The sequence below is a fragment of the Manis javanica genome, chromosome 7 (genome assembly GCF_040802235.1).
Source record: "Manis javanica isolate MJ-LG chromosome 7, MJ_LKY, whole genome shotgun sequence".
NCBI lineage: Eukaryota > Metazoa > Chordata > Mammalia > Pholidota > Manidae > Manis > Manis javanica.
Genome location: NC_133162.1, coordinates 45,746,935 through 45,765,293, shown reverse-complemented (window position 1 = coordinate 45,765,293; position 18,359 = coordinate 45,746,935). Strand labels below are relative to the sequence as shown.

At 53.1% G+C, this 18,359-nt stretch overlaps 1 protein-coding gene across 11 annotated transcripts in view; it reads left to right on the top strand.

Moving 5' to 3' along the window:
- The window catches only part of LOC108405049 (uncharacterized), a 92,430-nt gene that overhangs the window by 28,330 nt on the left and 45,741 nt on the right, over window positions 1-18,359 (top strand). For all 11 annotated transcript variants that reach the window (XR_012133191.1, XR_012133194.1, XR_012133193.1 and 8 more), the window contains 7 exons: window positions 1,002-1,028; window positions 1,826-1,861; window positions 12,014-12,058; window positions 12,937-12,969; window positions 13,601-13,627; window positions 16,929-16,982; window positions 17,804-17,890. Coding sequence is in view for 7 of the 11 variants with exons in the window: in XM_073240916.1 (XP_073097017.1) it covers window positions 1,002-1,028; window positions 1,826-1,861; window positions 12,014-12,058; window positions 12,937-12,969; window positions 13,601-13,627; window positions 16,929-16,982; window positions 17,804-17,890 (309 nt within the window). In the remaining 4 variants the exon portion in view is untranslated. The remainder of the gene's footprint in view (window positions 1-1,001; window positions 1,029-1,825; window positions 1,862-12,013; window positions 12,059-12,936; window positions 12,970-13,600; window positions 13,628-16,928; window positions 16,983-17,803; window positions 17,891-18,359) is intronic.

Genomic DNA, 18,359 nt, shown 5'->3' with positions numbered 1-18,359 from the left:
TCAGGAGAGGGTCCCTCCAGGCTGGGCCACAGCGGCAGCCCACCAGGGTGCCCAGCTTGGCTGGAAGGAGGCACAGCAGTTTGAAAACCTAACTTGCCAGCTCTCCTGCTCAGCTTGACCCTCCACAAAGGATTTTAAATATTTCTGTGATTTTGCCCTGAAAATGGTGATTTGGGCCAAGGGAGGAAGATTTGTATTACTTCCATGGGTTTCTAGAAGGAAAAACCTGAAAGAAAGCGAAATTTAGGGAATTGAACCCAGCCAACAAATGAGTACTAAGAATCCACTTCTTTGCTGACCCCTCCCCCAAATGCACTGGGCTCCCACTCACTGAATCCAAGCCTGTTGGTTTTCTTTGTTAGGTTGTTTACAACAAAAAAAAGACAGGAAGTGTGTTTTTAAACCAAATGAAACAGAACAGACTCGGGCATCATGGTTTTCTCCAGCGTATGTTTGTGGTCCGGCCCTATGCCCAAGACTACAGTGAAGCCAGCCTTCCCTTGCGTCTCCCTCCAGCTCCCACAGGCCCTGGGCCCACACCACCTCCCAGAGGCTAGCTGCCCAGTGGTCCAGCACACGGGTGGAAGGAGACGGAGGGCTCTCCCACAGCCTGGCAAGGCCAAAGGCAAAAATCAAGGCTCAGATGGGCAAGGTTGGCTTTCCAGGGAGGGGTCCCAGTTAGGAGGTGGGTGGGTGGGGATCAGAACCAAACCACACTGTCAATTTAACATGATGCCACTGACTTATTTTCCAGTGGGCAAGCACAGCGGATATGCCTGCAATGTCCATAGGGCTCCAAAGAGGGACGCGGGCCTGTTGTCCCCGTGTGCCCTCAGCAGGTTTACCCCTCCAGGATCCTCTAGATCTTTGCTCTAGCACACCTAGAACTCATTGTAGGTGTTTGAGCACTACTCTACCTCCAGCCTCCACCGTACACATGACTAAATTCAACTGTCTGCCAGTGGAATCTGTCTCCACTCACCTTTCTCTTGCTTCCACAGGGCTTACCTGGGCCTCCTGGACCAAAGGTGAGAGCCCCTCTGGATGATGCAGGGGTGGGAGGGTGCCCTGCAAGAGGGCAGGGAGACAGCACCACAGATTACTGAGTGAGGGGCTGCAAAGGACCTCAGCTGAGAGATGGATCACACTTGGCTCACTTCCAAAATGCCACCCTCCTCTTGGGAATTGATTGGGTCTCACAAGGACTGCATCTCATGTGCTCAGGCGGAGAAAGTGCTGTGGCTGGTATGGAAGGAGCAGTCCCGCTCTCCAAAGAGCTTACAGCCTAACTGGAAAGTCAAGGTTGATGCCCAAAACACTGCCATACAACTCAAAAAAAGAGGGTTTCATAAGGGGTCAGAACTGGAAAGGACCTTTGGGGTCATCCAGTCTTGAAAAACCTCATCTGGAAGCCCACATGTCAAACAGACTCTCCCTTTGAAGCTGGGGGCCCTGGGTCCCGGGGGTAGACAGTTGCAAAGCACTGACTCTGCCTGACCCTGCAGCTGAGAGCCCCGGAGAAAGTGACGGATCCAGGTTCGACAGAGAGTCAGTAGTCAAGGCAAAACTGAAACTCAGCTTAACCAAGTTGACCCTTTGCACCACCTCTTGGCCTCTACAAGGCAGGCCCTTGTTCTGAAGAGTAGAACAGTGTCTGTTGGCTTCAGAGGAAGCAAAGCTATTGTTCCAGGGTGGCTGGAGGGGGAGGTCAGGAGGACTTGGAGTCATTGGGAGGAAGAGGGACAGTAATGTGTGAGAGGAACGACACAAGCCAAAGGTTGGCATTGAGAAACCCCCACTAACTGTCTTCTCTTTGTTCTCCCAGGGAGACCCTGGGATTCAGGGCTACCATGGAAGAAAGGTGAGAAGGAGGGGTGGGGGAGGACCTTAACCATAACCAGGTGTTAGGACTTGTTTGTGCACATGTATTTCTGCACACACGCTCACCCAGCATGAGCCTTGTGATGCTTGTGAAGTAAGCTGGATGGGGGTTCATGTCTCCACGCAGAAAGGAACAGGCTCAGAGGGGCTCACCTCAGACCCAGGAAGGTCTCCTACTAGCAACCTGTGTGGCTTGTCTGTACCAAGGCATGCCAGGTTCTCCTGAGGGCCTGGTAAGTGGGAGCCAGATTACTGGGTAGGTCTCCCAGATTGCTAGATTACCCTAGGTAGGGCTCCATGCCGAGCTTTGGGTTGGGGGTAGGGCCCCAGCCCTGCTCTCTGGCGGCTCACAGACCAAAGAGACGGAGGGATTCCTACACAACTAACCCTGGGGAAGGCAGACCATGCTAACCACTACCATTGCAAAGCCCCAGGGGGGAGCAGTGGTGCAGAGAAATTAATTCCAGGTTGAGGAAGTCTTCTGGGAGAAGACAGCCCTGAGCTCAATCCTGGTGAATGGGTAGGTGTATCGGTTATCTGTAGTTGTGTAACAAATCATCCCAAATTTACTGGCTTAAAGCAATGATTTATTTCTTTTGATTCTGTGGACTGGTCATCTGGGAATCATGTTGGTCTCCTCTGGGCTCACTCATGCAGTCATATTAGGTGATGGATGGAAAGGCTGGAGGGGTCGAGACAGCCTCATCCACATGTCTGGCGGTTGGTACTGCCTGTGGGCTGGGTGCCTGTGTTCTCCTGCAAGTGGTCCCTCAGCCCCCAATCGGCTATAAACAGGTTTCCTTATGGCATGGCAGGCCCAGGGCAGTATGCAAAATGGCTAAGCCCCAGAGCACAAGTGCTTTTCCCAAGTGTTCACATGCATCACATTTTATAATGCCTTATTTGTCAAAGCATTAGGCAAGTCATGCAAGTCAGTAGGGTGAGGGGAGGGGACTCCGCCTATACTTTATCTTTACCTTGCAGGAGTAGCAAAGCATTTGCAGTCATTTTTAATCCACCACTGTGGTCCTTCAACCAGCAAATGTGAAGGGACATGGCATTTTAGACAGGGAAACAATCTGAGCAAAGGCCCAGAAGTAGTCATTATAATAACTGTAACAAAATTAAAATACTTTTAATGATAGTCACCCTTTACTGAATGCCTACCATGTGCCAGGCTGTTCTTCAAGGTGACCTGCACTAATCCTAAAACCACCCTATGAGGTTGGTGCTAGTCTCCTCCTGTTTAACAAATGAGGAAACTGAAGTTTATCCAAAGTCTCATGGCCTCTAAGTGGCAGAGGAGAAGTTCATGTCCAAGTCTCAGTTTTTCCCATGGCACCACCTGCTGCAAGGAACCCATCCCAACCTCCAGACCCTGACCAGGAAGCCTCTGGAAACTTCCAGGAGAAGAAAAGAGGCAGGAAGAAAGGGAGGAAAAGGAGGGGGAGGGATTTTGGAAAGGGAAGAATCATTCCAGAGAAGCACATTCCTGGATCTCTGTAATCCAGCAGCTGCCATCATCGCATTGTTTTATGGGTGCTTGGTGGGTGAAATGGCAAGACCTGAGAGATCTTTAATTAGTTCTGCATAAACTGAAAAGTTTGTATGGTGTCAGGAAGTGGAAATTATAGCCCCCGCGGTTGCCTCCATCCACTCACACACACTCACAGAATTTACTGCCTCCTGGTGCAGCACAGGGTCGGTTTTCCCATTAGCAGCCTGATCAACTCTTTCAAGCGGTGAAGGGGTTGTAGGGCCAGCAGAGGTTCCCCCCTGGGTCGTAGCAATGCCCATGGCTGGCATCTGTACTACGGTGAGCATCTGCATTCACCTGCCAACTGGAAGTCTGGTTCATCCAGAAAGTAGCTTGGGAGCCATTGTCCTAGAGATGGAGAGGCCTCAGCTTAGGGCCAGGGTGTCATGAAGACAGGGGGCCTGGTCCATGAGTGTGGCAATCCTGGGCTCAGATGTGGAGGGAATTCTGGGAGGCCTGCTCTGGGGAGAGAAGGCTCTAGCTTGGAAGGGGAACATACATTTTTGCATGACTATGGGTAGAGCAAGTGCTTATGGGGGCATCTACAGGAGGTGCTGTTTCTGCTCAGTAAGAGGGAACTTCCTAAGAGTCGCAGGTGCCTGAGGATCTCCAGAATCCTCCTGGTCTCCAGAAGCATTCAGGTAGAGGAGGGAGAACGATGGGGCTGGTGTGTGTTAGGAGGACCTCCCAGCAGATAGGAGGCTGGATTAAAATGCCTTCTAGCTCAGGGGAGCCACAGTTGCCTGGGGACAGAGTTGGCTCCATACCCCCTAGAGAGGAGCAGCCTCCAGCTTTGTAAGTGTCCTCCTTCTTCATCCCGTGTCCTCCTTCATCCACCTCAGGGCTTGTCAGAGGCACCACTACTCAGAGCTCACAGGGAACCGAAAAGGTTCTTCTGCATGCTGGGCTCTAGCTCCCACCTTCCTTCCTCTGCCAGACCGCCCCCTCTGCCCTGCCCCAGCTGCCTCTCCTCATGGAGCCTGAAGGGTCACCAGGCTGCTGGCTCCCCCTCACTGCCTCTCTGGGTTTCTGGAAGGCACCTGCTGCCTCCACTTCCTCCAGACTGGCGTTGAGTCTCTTCAGCAGGTGCTCCTGGAGCCCCCAGGTGGCCTCAGGACATTGTCTCTGTGCTGGCCCTCACTCTGCTGGGACCCTTGTCCTGTCAGTGCCTCAGCCATAGCCTCCTAGTCCAACAGAGGCCAAAGGGTGGGACTGGAGATTAATGACCAGCAGCAAAGTGTTCCCCCTCAAGGACCTAGTGTCATTCCTCAGGGTCAAGCAACTCTCAAAGGGCTGCAAGCCCCTGTCCCATTGCCCCCGTTCCATTTGACCCCATGATCGCCATGCCCAGGCAGAAGTTTGCTTCCCCTCAGAACTCTGAGCTAAAGAGGCCATACCCAAGGACGCACACAATACTTCCCACCTCCAGTTCAGCCAGAGTTCATTCACTCCCAATCTTATTCAGTCTTTATCATGGTCCAGTAGAGCTCATTATCCCCCCTGTACAGATGAGAAGCTCAGAGAGGTTAATACTTTGCCCAAGGTTGCACAGCTGGTGAATGATCATGATGGAAATGGAAGCCAAGGCTCAGGGGTCCAAGCCCAGAGGCCAGTCTTCTCACTCTGGTGCAGAAGTGAATGTCTGCTCAGGGGGTCTCACCCAGGCTAAGCTAACTGTGCACAAGTTGCCTCCCATGTGGTTGCCCTGGAATGTAGAGGGGCTTCCCCCAGGCTCCCTTCTCCTGGCCATCAGTTCTGTTTCTCTCTCCTCCCCTCTCTACTCTCTGCTTGGAATAAGGCATCGCGAGGGGACACTGACACCAAGGGCAACTTGATCACGGATGCTGGGAGGAAATGCACTTGCTCCCACCCCACCACCCTGGGGAGGAGCGCTGAGCTGGGACAGAGGCCATGGCACTGACCCATGTGTTTAGGGTGAAGGGGGCCTCATAGGGTAACCAGCAGACCCTCCACATCTGCTTCAATTGCTGTCCCAGAAATTAACACACATGCAGCAAGGCCTTTCTTTCAGCACAGGGTGGAATTTAACTCTCAGCAAAGACGTTTCTCATCCTATATAGTTTGCTAATGATTAGTTCCATCCACCACCATCCCCCATCCCAGGCAGCTGGACCTGGCCTGGCATCCTCTCAAGGCCAGCCAGGCCAGCAGGGCAGGCTTCTCTGCCAGCTCCTTAGCCAGTGTGGCCAGCAGGCCCTGTACTGCCCCAGCCCTGCTGGGACCAGCCCTACTGCCTAGACACTGCAGGATTATTGTGCACCCATGTGGTATCTATTTGATCCAAATTTATGATACCAATCTACTTTAAATACGTTGTAAGACAAAAAGTGTTTTTAAAATATTACAACCTTGGCTCTCTTTCAAGAGAATTGATGAGTATTGTCAGACTTTATGTGGATCACAAAACCCAGTAAAAGCTTATCTCTAAGCACATCGAAGCTGGTCCACCTGCCTCTGCAGTGGGGAGCGGTATGTTTGATGTGTGTGGTGGTCTGGGTGGTAAGCCTCAGGGTTTGCAAGAAGGACCATTGTGGAGCACACATTCCCCTCCTGCAGGCTGTGAGCTGTGAGCTTTCAGACCAGGGGAGGCAGGATTTGAGAGCCTCGTCTAGAGCAGCTTGTAATTGAGTTACTTGTCCTGGAGGCTGCAGGGCTTCCCAGAAGCAGGGACTCTCAGAGGAGGAGATCCCTTAGGCTCCATGGTCCAATGGCTAGGGCACTAGGGTGAGGGGGTGAGGAAGAGCAGCTCACCTACCCGGCCCATCTCAGCTGTCTTCCTCTGGAATGCCAAACCTCATCACCCCTCCTCACCCCTCCTCAATCCTTCTACAAAAGGGCATGATCATTCTGACTTGCCGCTCAGGGCAGGGGGCCATGTGAGTGGGATGATAATATTATATCTACCTTACCAGGTCTCTTCAACACGCCAGGCTGTGCACAAGGATCTTTATGTGCATCATCTTGTTAGATCCTTATAACAACCCTATGAGGTAGGTTTTATTCTTATCCCCAACTTGCAGATGAGCAATCTGAGGTTCATAGGTGAGTCCCCAAATGTCCACAGCCAGGAAGCAGTGAAGCCAGGCCTGCCTGACCCTAGAGCCTTGCTCTGGAAGATTTTACTACCTGGGTCTTATGAGTCCCAGGGGACCCCATGATTTCTGATAAGGCCCCCTTCTTTCCTAGAAGGAAAGGAGATAGGAGTTGGTCTCTTCTCCCTGTGAGAAAAGGCTGTGGCTCATTCAGCCTTTCTCTGAGCCTCCTGGGCTCTCTGCAAGCCAAACTAGGGGTCCTCGGCATGTTTCAGAGAGCCCAGGAAGTGGAAGGCTTTGCCTAGGGAGTTGGCAATAAAGCCAGAAGAAGGCTTGTCTCAGCAACTCCCCACCTGCTATTCCTAAGACACCGTGTACCCCTCTGGCTCCCAGAGAGCCTGAGCAGGCCCAGGCTTCAAGCGGTGCACACATGTGGCAGAGTGCTCCATGCAGATGGAAGCCATAGATGCAGGAGATGTCTAATGTGGGGATAGCACTTTCTTTCAAAGCTATGAGATCCCAGTGGGGATTCCAGACCATTTAAATTGAAGCAGATCAGGGAGCTGAGACATGGGCCCCAGATCTGAGGCCTCATGGGGGCTGAAGGGACTCCAGCTCTGTGGGGCTCCAGCCCCCAGCCCGTGCTCTCTGGGCCTTGTTTCTCCTGCGCTCCAAAGTACACAGATTAATTAGAGCTGACTTTTCTTTTTGGAACTAACTACAAAATCAGCCGATCTCAAATAGAGATTACAAACCAGCCACCCTGCCAAAGCCCTGGCCTTCGATGGGGCGCCTGACCCCGGTAATTCCCTAGATCACTTCCTGCCGGTCCTAATTACCGGAGGACCTGGCATTTCCGAGGTCCTAGTCCTTTCTGGTCTGGAGCTGGCTAAGGCAGGGAAAAAGGAACTGAGCTGCCTTTTTCCCGGAAAGGGACTCTTTAAGCAGAAAAAGGCATTAGCTTTTACCCAGCTTTTCCAGCCCAGGAGAAGGCCCCAGGCCAGGCCTGAGGGCTGAGCCGCCTGCTGGCCTCCCACCAGCCCTCCATTCCCCACACTCAGACAGGCCTTCGTCCTCCCCTGCAGAGAACAAAGAGTCTGTGTGTGGAACTGTTTCACCCAGGGCCCTCCCCACCCAGAGCTGGGCTGCAGCAGGAGCCTACATTAGGAAGTTCCATTCATCTCCCCGCGCTCCTCTGGCCTGACCTCTGCTTGGCTGGGGAGCTGACCTTGAAGCCCCCCACCTCCTTTCAGACTATGCCTTTTTGCCAAGTCCCTGACTGCTTGTTCAACAGTAAATCACCAATTAAGAGACCACTCTCACAAGACAAGACCATGGCCATTTTGTGTTCCAAGATGCTGGCTTCTATCCTGTCATCTCAGTAAATGATGGGTCCTCCTATCTGTAAGCAGGGACCAGAATAGAGAATCTATTGACACTGTAAGGCGCCCACATACAGGGCCCAGCAGGATGGTTGATGGCATCTTAAAAGTCTAGGATGGGTCTTCAAGGTCATTCAGGGCAAACCCCTCTCTACCAGCCTGTGCCCACCCAGAGCTTTCTGAGCCCCCGTGACTGGAACCCACCCCTTCCAGCAGCAATTAGGTACCAGTTCTTGGCACCAAGGTTAAACAGCCAGCCTCCCAATTGGGGGGCTAACCCAGCCTAGGGGGTGCAGGCCTGGTTCCACCAAAGCCTGTGCTGTCCATCCTCCATGCACCTGGGACAAGACCCTTTGTAATGCTCAGAGTACCCACTTCCCCAGCTGCAGGATGGCCCAGATAGGATGGCTGAGAGCCTCCTGGGAGAGCCTGCAGGGTCCCTGCCTGGAAGACAGGAAACAAATTGGGACCCAGGAAGACTATGAGAGCTCCCTCCCCACTTAAAACATTAGAGAATTAGTGGATCTAAATTCAGTACAACTGCACATTCAAACCTTTTAGTTAAACAGGAACACTTTTAAGAAGGGAAATGAGAAAGAAGGAGCCTCTAGATATACCATGCTCTATGAACAGAAGTGTGTTATCATCCAGTTTTTAGCAGCAGCCTCCAGGAACACCCCCATCCCTCCCTCGCTACAAAGGAGTGTCCTTGCCCACAGCCACCTTCTAGTCTTGACAATGACTCTTACCCTCTCCCACTTCACTCACCATCCAGGAATCAATGTTTTCTGGTGTAGGACCAGCACAGTCCCCGGTTCAGAGGTCAGGCTGGGGCAAGCCCATCAAGACAACCCCTGGAGAAAGAGACTGATGAGAGTGGAATGTGCCTGCAGGGTGGGGTCAGCCAGGGCACCCCTGTTTCCTGCCCAGCAAAGGAGGGGCAGGGAGGGAGAGAGGCCCTGAGATGGGGATCAAGGAAGTCTGGGTCATTTGCAGAATTAAGAGACTTGACCCAGCGGGGAGGGAAGAAGCAAAGGTCAGCCACGCTAACAAGGAAGGCTGCCTCCTTAGGAGGTTCTGGGGGGGCCCAGCTTTCCCTCGAGTGTGTGGTTGTGTCTTACATACCAACCAACATGGGCTGCAAACAGCCCCAATTAGCCAGAAATCCTCACTCCCAGGGTTTTGCTCTTCACTGCTCCTGCTGAGATTGGAGACAGGAGCTCAGAGATGGAGCGTGAGCAGACCCCAGTTGGAGGAGGGGAAAACAGAGACCTGCCAAGACCCCTCCTGGAGCTGTAGTTTTACACAGAGCTGAACTCCCTGAGCCACAGGGCCATGTTCTGTTGCTGCCAACAGACGCAGTGTCACCCCCCAGCTTTGGCCCTCCTAAGGGCCTCCCACAGCAGGGCTGGGGTGGATGGAGAGGGACAGAGGAGCAGGTGGCTAGGAGGTGCCTAGTCTGATTTCACTTTCCAGATGAGGATCCTGGGCCTAGAGAGGGAAAGCAGCTTATCCGGGGTCACTCAGACAACCTGACGCCCAGCCAGCTCCCCACACTGGAGGCAGAATAGGAAAGCAGAGACACTGAAGGAGAGACAAGGAACGAGGAGGGTGGGACAAATGGGAGGTTCCTGCATACGAGGGACTCAGAAGCTGTCCTCCCACCTCTATCCCCCACCCAGGGAACTCTGTCTGGTGTCCTTGGGGCTGAGTCAACACAGACAGGTCAGTTAGAGTGATAAGAGGGTATCCTGGTCTTGTAAAGGAAAGAGTGAAGGGCCTCCGCTGGTGCTCCTCAGGAGGGGCTTTGAGAAGGTGGTGGCCGCAGTTGCCAGATTTCTGACGACATCCTGTGGCGCCCTCTGCTGGCTAGAGAACAGATGTATGCTTTTCTCTGGGCAACTGTTAAAAAGACCCAGCCCTGGGCTAAGCTGCCCCACTCACTGACCCCTTCACTCCCATGGGACCCAGACATGAGGGCCCTCCAGCATAGAGGGGCTTTGCCCTACTTTCACCCACAGGGGCTGCTTAGTGGAAACAGTTGCAACATCAGCCCATCTGATGCTTGGAACTGGCCTAGAGAAAAGGGTACCTGGGCTTTGGCAGACAATGACCTGTGTTCACATCCCTGCTCTGCATGATCTTGGCAATTGTACCTGGCCTCTCTGAGCCACAGTTTTCACCTGTAAAGCAAGAATAACATCTACTCCTGCACTGGAGAGGATTCTTGAAGATGGAATAGAGGAGGAAAGTAAAGGCCTTAGCCCAGTGCCAGACACATGGCAGGTGCAGTAAATGGCCACACCTTTCTCTGCTCTTTCCCATGAGAGGGATTTCCCAGAAGTTAGTAGCTGGGCAGATTTGGGGCACTGGCTTCTCCGCTGTGATCACATCCTGAGTCCAACTTCACCACCCTTACCTGGTGGTGTCAGGGCAAGGAAGGTTTCCTGCATCTGAAGCTAAAATTTCTGGGCCTTTTTCAGAATTCAAATACTTATCCCAAAGCAGATGGAGGTGAACCATCCCTGGCAGATATGCATCGTACATGCAGATTACAAGGTCCCTGTTGCACTGAGGAAGCAGCACTGGGTTATGGGCCATGGCAAAGGCTTCAGAGAAGACATGGTGTTTGACCAAAGGCCGCAATGATGAAGATGGTATTGAGTGAAGGAAACAGCAGAAAGACATAGAATCATGAAAATGGGTGACGTTTTTAGGGAAACAGACAATAGGTGTCAGGATGTGATGAGGCTGGGAAGGAAGTAGGGGGCTAAATGCCATGCTCAGGGGCTGGTCCCTTTTCTATCGTCAATGCCGGGCAGTGGCTGTTTTAAAGTAAAGCAGTGTTACTGTGCAGCATGTGTCCTGGGAAGCTTGCCTGGGTGCCAGCATGGAGGCACTATCATGGGCAAGAGAAGGTGGAAGTAGCTCTAGCCTTGGCAAACAGGAGGGGGTGGACAGGACTTCCCGTAAGATGGCAGAGAAGTGATTATCACAGCTGAGAAGTGGAGGCCAAGCGGGAACAGGAGCCTGTAAGCCTATGGGAACTACAGCATAGCCTGCAGGCCACAGCACTTGCGCCTGAGTGGGGCAGGTGGCCAGGAGCGGGGTCTATCCAGGCTTCATATTGCCATCCATAGTACTGGCCTTCAGATGCAGGACATTGCAGCAGACTGACAGCTGTCACCTGTCATCACACAGCATTCTGGGCCCTGACTGGGTCTTCATTTGGGGAAGCTGCCCTCCTGCCTCTCCTGACGACCCCTCCCATCATGGCAGGTTAACTCACCTGCTCTTGACCCCATTTGTCACTGGCTGTCATCCCCCATCCCATCTCGTCCTGGTGTGTCCTTCCAAAACCAGGAGAGCATAGGCCCTGTCCTTCCTGAGCTTCCCACCTCCCACAGATGTAGCATTTTCACAGAGGTGAAAGAGGTTAAAGAAGAAGACAGTGCACTGCAGTGATGCCGAGCAAACCCCACCATATCCTGGAGAAATGACAGCTCTTTGGTGCCCCTGGATGAGTTTCAGGCAGCACACTGCCTCTATCCACAGTTCCCCACCACCCAAAGCACAGGCTGACCCTCCACCACGTGGGTCCAAGGCCCGCACACCCTCAGGAGGAGTTAGACCCAAAGAACCAGGGAGGAAAAGGAACCCAGGTGAAGAGGAGAGGCAGGAGCCCCACCTGCTCAGCCAGCAGGTACCACAGGGGCAAACCTGCCAGAGTGAACAGTGGAGAAGAGGCACAAGGCAGGGAAGGGAGGGAGGGATTGCTGTAGCTAAGTGGCCGAGTAGGCCACTCCTCCCTGTGGCCCTACCCCACAGCCTGAGTTCCAGGCCAGTTGGGCCTGGGCTGGTGCTAGAGCTTAACTCCCCCTGCTTCCCTGTCCCCCTGCCCCCTGCATCCTCCACTGGTGAGCCTGTTTCTCTGGGAGCCTTCCCTGCACCAAGATCTCTGACTTGGGCCCTTCTGCTGGCTCATGGAGCAGAGATGAATGGCCCACGGTAGCTGTCAGCGATGGCAGGGTCCTCCAAGCTCATCATGAGCTGGAAAGTCCTCCCAGGCTTCCAGACCAACCATTCACGCTGGCATCCTTGAAGGTCATGCTTTTGGGGCTGAGGCTGATCCTCATCATTTTTCTGGTTTCTTCCTTTAGGGAGAACGGGGCATGCCAGGGACGCCGGGCAAACACGGAGCAAAGGTACCTGCCCCTCACCACTTCCCAGGCGGCACTGCCCCCAGCCCTCTTTTCCAGCTATAGAAACACCTTGGAGTCCCACTCCTCCCTCTTCCCATGTCACACTGTGAAGATGGGCTGCACACTTCCTCCCAGGCCTCTCCTCCTCCTGCTGCCCTGGGCTGTCCCCCTCCCAGGCAGGGTGAACTGTCACTCCTCAGTGCCAAGCCTCCTTCTGGGCATCTCTAGGTCATAAAAAGCTTCTCAGAGAACCTCAGCTCTGGCTGCAGTCCTGAGAGCCATGTGGGGAGTAGGGTCCCAGTAAAAATTACCTCCACTTGGGATTTACTAAGTGGTGCTCTGGTAGCCTGCTTACCCCAGAGTGGTTGGGCTTGGGCTGATGAGGAAATGGGGCTCACTGCCAGCTGCTCCCCAGTCCATGAGGGCTTGAGTCCAGGGAGTTCCCTATGAGGAGAGCCCCACTTGCTCACTCCGGGTGGCCTGTACTTGGAGAAATCAGCCTCTGCTCTGCCCCTCCCCCCTGCAGCTCTCCCTTCTACTGCGCCTCCTGTCCTCCCCTCCTATCCCAGTGATGCGCATCCCCCATGCCACCCCAGGGATGCCCCCATCTAGCCCATCCCTGGGCTCCCTGCCATGGAGGGCCTGGAGCTGAGCAGCTGGTGGGAAGCCTGGGTAGCCAGCTGTGCCGCTCAGAGCCTCTTCCTCGGGCCACTGTCCCTGTGCCAAGCTAAGCAGCCTATTTTTCCCACGGGTCTGGGCTGCAGGCAACCGTGAATTGTCCGCCTTCACATACCCCCAGTGGAAGCATGGGAGGCTGGCCACCTCCTCCCTGCTTCCCCCTGACAGCAGGAAGTCTCCATGCCTTTTCTTCTCTCTGCCAGGGGGCTCCTGGGATCACCGTGGCTGGGCTGAAGGTCAGTGGAATTTTGTAATTTGTCCCATGAGGGCAGGACGAGGGCTGGAGAGAGGAGGGAAGTGGCTCATAGGGTGGTGCTGGACCAAGGAGGGGGCAGACAGGATTCAGAAACATTTCTCTAAAAGCAACATTTATGCCAGATGCACAACCTGAGCAACAGATGTTTAGCGATGGCTTGCAAGTAAGTAGCAAAGGTTTACCAGCCTCAACTAAATGTCTCACCAGCCTGCCAATGTGCGAGGGAACCCAGTGCTTTTTTTACTCCAGAATTCAGCAGTTACATGCTTGCAAAGCTTCAGAGAGGAGAGCAGGGGTCCTTCTCTTGAGTGCCTATTCGGTTGACAGCAGATGGGTGGGGACACCCCAGAAGCACGTGCTCAGTGTAGATCCTACAGGACACCCATCCAAAGCAAATGCCAATTTCTTCCTCTCCCTCCTCCTGGGCTGCCTCACTGATGCTTACACCTGTCACACCCCTCACCTAGAGGCAGAGGAAGGAATAGTCCAGGCCTCCTTTGGCCTGGCATCGGGGGTGGCCAGGTGCTTCACCCACCCCCAGAGTACCTTTGCTCCTTCGCTTCTCCTCCACCTCTCACTTCTTTACTGGAACATTATTTTTTTCCACACAGGGTGAGCCAGGGACCCCCGGAGCCAAGGTACTGACACAGACGGAATGGTGCTGCATGGAGCATCAGGAATGGGGAGCAGTGGGGAAGGGGTGCTTCAGTTTTACTCTTGGTTTCCCCTGAGGCTGGCCTGGGGCTGGGGACCTGACTGAGCAGAGTAGGGCCCCCGGGGGAGGAGAGGAATTCTCTCTGCTCCCCAGCCTCAGATCCTGGCCTGGACCGCTTGGCCAGTTTGCTGGCACACCGGCTTCAGCGGGCAATAACTAGCATCCCCTGAACCTGCAGGGCTCTTGTCTAGGACAGTAAGAGATGTAACATGCAAAAAGTTGCCATGATCAGATACATTTTAGAAATATAGAGTTAAAAATATTACACAGGTTTCTTTACTACAGGTCTTCTCAGAGCCTTTAATACACTACATGTGCATTAGGAAGCTCTAAAAAGGTAGTATCTTGTGCAGCACTGTCAAACTTTTTTGACCTGGGCATCGTTTTTTGTTTTTTGTTTTTTGAGAGGGCATCTCTCATATTTATTGATCAAATGGTTGTTAACAACAATAAAATTCTGTATAGGGGGGTCAATGCTCAATGCACAGTCATTAATCCATCTCAAGCCTCGTTCTCTTCAGTCTCCAATCTTCTGAAGCATAACGAACAAGTTCTTACATGGTGAACGAATTCTTACATAGTGAATAAGTTCTTACATGGTGAACAGTACAAGGGCAGTCATCACAGAAACTTTTGGTTTTGATTACGCATTATGAACTATAAACAATCAGGTCAAATATGAATATTCGTTTGATTTTTATACTTGATTTATATGTGGATCCCACATTTCTCCCTTTATTATTATTATTATTTTTATTTTTAATAAACTGCTGAAGTGGTAGATAGATGCAAGATAAAGGTAGAAAACATAGTTTAGTGTTGTAAGAGAGCAACTATAGATGATCAGGTGTGTGCCTGTAGACTATGTGCTAATCTGAGCTAGACAAGGGCAATAAAACATCCATGGATGCAGAAGCTTTCTCTCAACACAGGCGGGGGTGAGGTTCTAAGCTTCACCACTGTTGTTCCCCAATTTCTCACCTGATGGCCCCTCTGCGACTGTGCCTGTCTTAGGTTGTTCCTCCCTTGAGGAATCTTACCCCTCTCTGGCTAACCAGTCATCTTCCGGGGCCATACAGGGAAATGTAAAGTTGGTAGGTGAGAGAGAAGCCATATTGTTTGAAAAGGTTAGCTTTTTACTTCTTTGCAGATTTATTGGGGCATCGTTTTCTTAAGAGGAGCATCTTGTGGGACTAGTATTCTGGAAACGCTGGTCTGTGATCACCATCCATTGTATCCCCAGCCCCCTCCATCCTCTTACCAGTGACTTTCTCTTCTTACCCCAAAGGGAGACCCAGGAGCAGCAGGAAAGCTGGGGCCCCCAGGTTTACCAGGAAAGCGGGGACAGAGGGTAGGGTCCTGTGTCTCTGAGTATGTGCTCCCTTCATCCCAGCCTCTGCTGGCCCCCCACCCCCACCCCATCAGAGCTGCCGTGCTGCCTGCAGTTTGCTGGGGTGCATGTGTCTCCAGGGAGAGGGGATGCTGGATGGCCTAGCAGAGCCTTGGAAACTGCCCTTGAGAGTATGCCCTCCCTCCTTGAAAGCTATTGGTTACTAAGGAAGGAAGACCACAGTCCCCACCCCCTGGACATCTGCAGGACAGAACCACATCCTTTCCCTTTGGACCTTTACTCCAGAATTCAGCAGCTACATGTTTGCAAAGCTTCAGATAGGAGAGCAGGGGCCTTTCTCCTGAGTGTCCATTGGGAAAGCAGGGCCTGCCCGGGCCCCCAGACTCACTTCCCTCCCTTCATCTGGGCCCTTACCCAGCCTTCTCCCCTCCTGTGGCCAGTTTCAGACCATTTTGTCATTGATCTTCTACTCGAGGGAAGGTGACAAGGGAATGACACCCAAAGACTTGGTGGGGCATCTTTTGTGACTCCAGCTGGAAATTCATTGGGACAGCTAAGCAAATTATGACCCCAGGGCACTCAGTTTATATCACTACATACATGAGCATCCGGCCATCAGCCTTTGGAGAGGCGAGCTTCTCATGCGGACCTGACAGGTGCTCTTGGGGGCTCTTCTGATACGGGACAGTCTGTGAACCCAAAGAGAAGCCTTTGTGGTGTAGAAGGCAGAGTGACAGGAGACCTGGCTGCTAGACCTGGTCCTGCCGCTACTGCGGGGGGTAGCAGTGGGTCATCCACGGCCACCTAGCCTCTTCATCTGCACTGTGCGGGTGGAGCCTGTGCTCCATGTCAGGGGAAAGAGAGCTCCACAGAAGTGGAAGAGGCTGGTTACGGAGGGGCATTAGCTTGCCAGGGCTGCCCTGAACAACAGAAGCAGGTCGTCCCATGGTTCTGGAGTACAGGAGTCTGAGACGAAGGTGTTGGCAAGTTGGGTCCTGCTGCGGTTGTGAAGGACAGTCTGTCCCAGGCCTCTGTCCTGGTATCTGGTGGTTTGCAGACAGCCTGGGGGTCCTTGGCTTGCAGAAGCCCCACCCCAGTCTCTGCCTTCACCTTCACATGCTGCTCTCCCCCAGGCGTGTCTACCCCACGTCTCTCTCCCCTTTCCATGGAGATGCCGGTCAGTGGGTCAGTGGGTCAGTGGGTCAGGGGCCCACCCTACTCCATCATGACCTCATCTTAACTCGTTTCCTCTGCAACTATTTCCAACTCAGATCACATTCTGAGACACTGGGAATTAGGACTTCAACATACGAACTTCAGGGGATACAATTTAACCCATAACAGGAGGCAAACTTCTCAAAGTATTCCTCCAAAGGAGAAGCTGTGGTTAGATGGTTTCTGCCTTCCCTAGAGGCAGGGAGGAGGCGTCAGAGAGCTCTCTCCCTAGATACTGGGACCTCTAATTGCTAGACATTATGAGCATTACAGAGAGCACAGCATTTAAAAGGGAGTGCTTCCCCAACAGCTGGCCCTGAACTGCTGGTCTCGCCCCCAGGGGCCTCCAAAAGGGGCTACATGCTCTTGGCCTTGGTTATGAGCTAGCAGGGTCGTTCCTCCCCCCTGTGTGAGTGATTAGGGCTAGCCCACATGGGAGAACAATGATGCAGACGCTATCACCAGTGTGAAATGGCCAAAGAAGGTGTCAGGCCTGGTTAGGGGTCCAGCAGAAAGTGGAGTCCTTCAGAAAACAGCCCACGGAGGGGCAGGGCAGCAGAAGAGAGGAAAGCCAGGACCCCACGCTGGTGGGGCTGGTGCCCTTGCAGATATCCTGGAGAAACAACTCAAGCCTACACTGTCTGCATTTCCTCTGCAGGGTGAAAAGGGGGCTGCAGGCTCCCCTGGGCTACTCGGCCTCCTGGGACAGAAGGTGGGTATCAATTAGCTCTGCATGATGGGTTCTGTGTCGAGGCCTGGTATCCATCCCCACCTACACTCCCAGCCCTGTGCATTCATGTGGGCCAGCATTCAAGGTGTCCCTCCTGTCTGGAGAAAGCAGCAGGATGGAACACAGGCAGATTCTGTCTGGTGAGGGGGGTTTTACATGGGAAGCCCTAATTGGCCAAAAAATGCCCAGATTCAAAGACCAATAGCTATAACATCATGCAATTTATTTGCACCAACTCTGTACTCTGTACTCCACAGCACACAAGCTCCATAAGGTATCTCATTTTAAAAAAAAGACTTGAGGTCAAATAAGTTTGGGGAGAGCTGCCCTTGGACAGCCCCTTGAATGTCACAGGGCACCCAAGCACCCTGCAGTGAAGGGTAAAGCCTCACCCCATTCTGCCTTTCCTAACAGCATTTGGCTGCCAGACCCTCTTTTCACATTGCAAGTATTCCTAGCCCAGGCTTCCAGGGAACACACTTTGAGAAATACCTCTCTAGACTCAGATCCTGATGGGTCTCTTGTTTCAGCTCTACACATGTTCTCTTTCATAACTGGCTCCATTTTCTCCTCAAGATCCCAGGGCCAGATCAGTCCAGGCCAGGCTTCTGAATGCCTCTGCTCCCCAGCCATCCTGGAGCCACAGGACCCTTAATGTCCCCCCAACCATGTTCAGCCTAGACTGAGGGGTGGTCTGCTTTTCCCTTGGCTTTGAACTGTAGAGGACAGAAAAGACAGGGATCGAGCACCTCCCTCCAGGGCAAGGTGGCCCCAGTGATGGTTTTTCTGCCTTCCACCCCCAGGGAGAGAAAGGAGACACTGGCAACTCCATTGGAGGAAGCAGAGGGGAGCCCGGCCCCCCAGGGCTCCCTGGGCCTCCAGGGCCAAAGGTGAGTCTTCCCCTGGGATCAGTGCTCTGGGGAGATGCTTGCCATAGCCTTTATCCTCAACCCGTTCTTGGGGACTGTCTATCCTGTACACCTTCCCTTCTCTCCAGTTGTGTGGTTTTTCCAGTGAATTCTCCAGCTTCTAAGCAGTGACTGACCATCCAGAAGACATGTCCCCCCACCCAGGGCTGATGGGCAGCCCCACTGATTCAAATGTCTATGATGTAACTGAGTCAGGGACAGCCAGAAAGCCCTTTGCCCAGGCTCTGAATTCTCAGTGATCGGCTGGGCCCCACCTGGTACACTTCGGCGGGGACAGTAGCCGCAGAGGAGCAGATGCCAATGGGGCTGCCCCCACTTCCCTTGCACTGGGTGGGAACTGCAGGGGTGAGAGCTGGGTTTCCCAAGCAGACACCTCCTGTGTTGCGTGGTTTGTTATACCAACCTAGGGAAAAGAGGGGGGTCTCTTCCT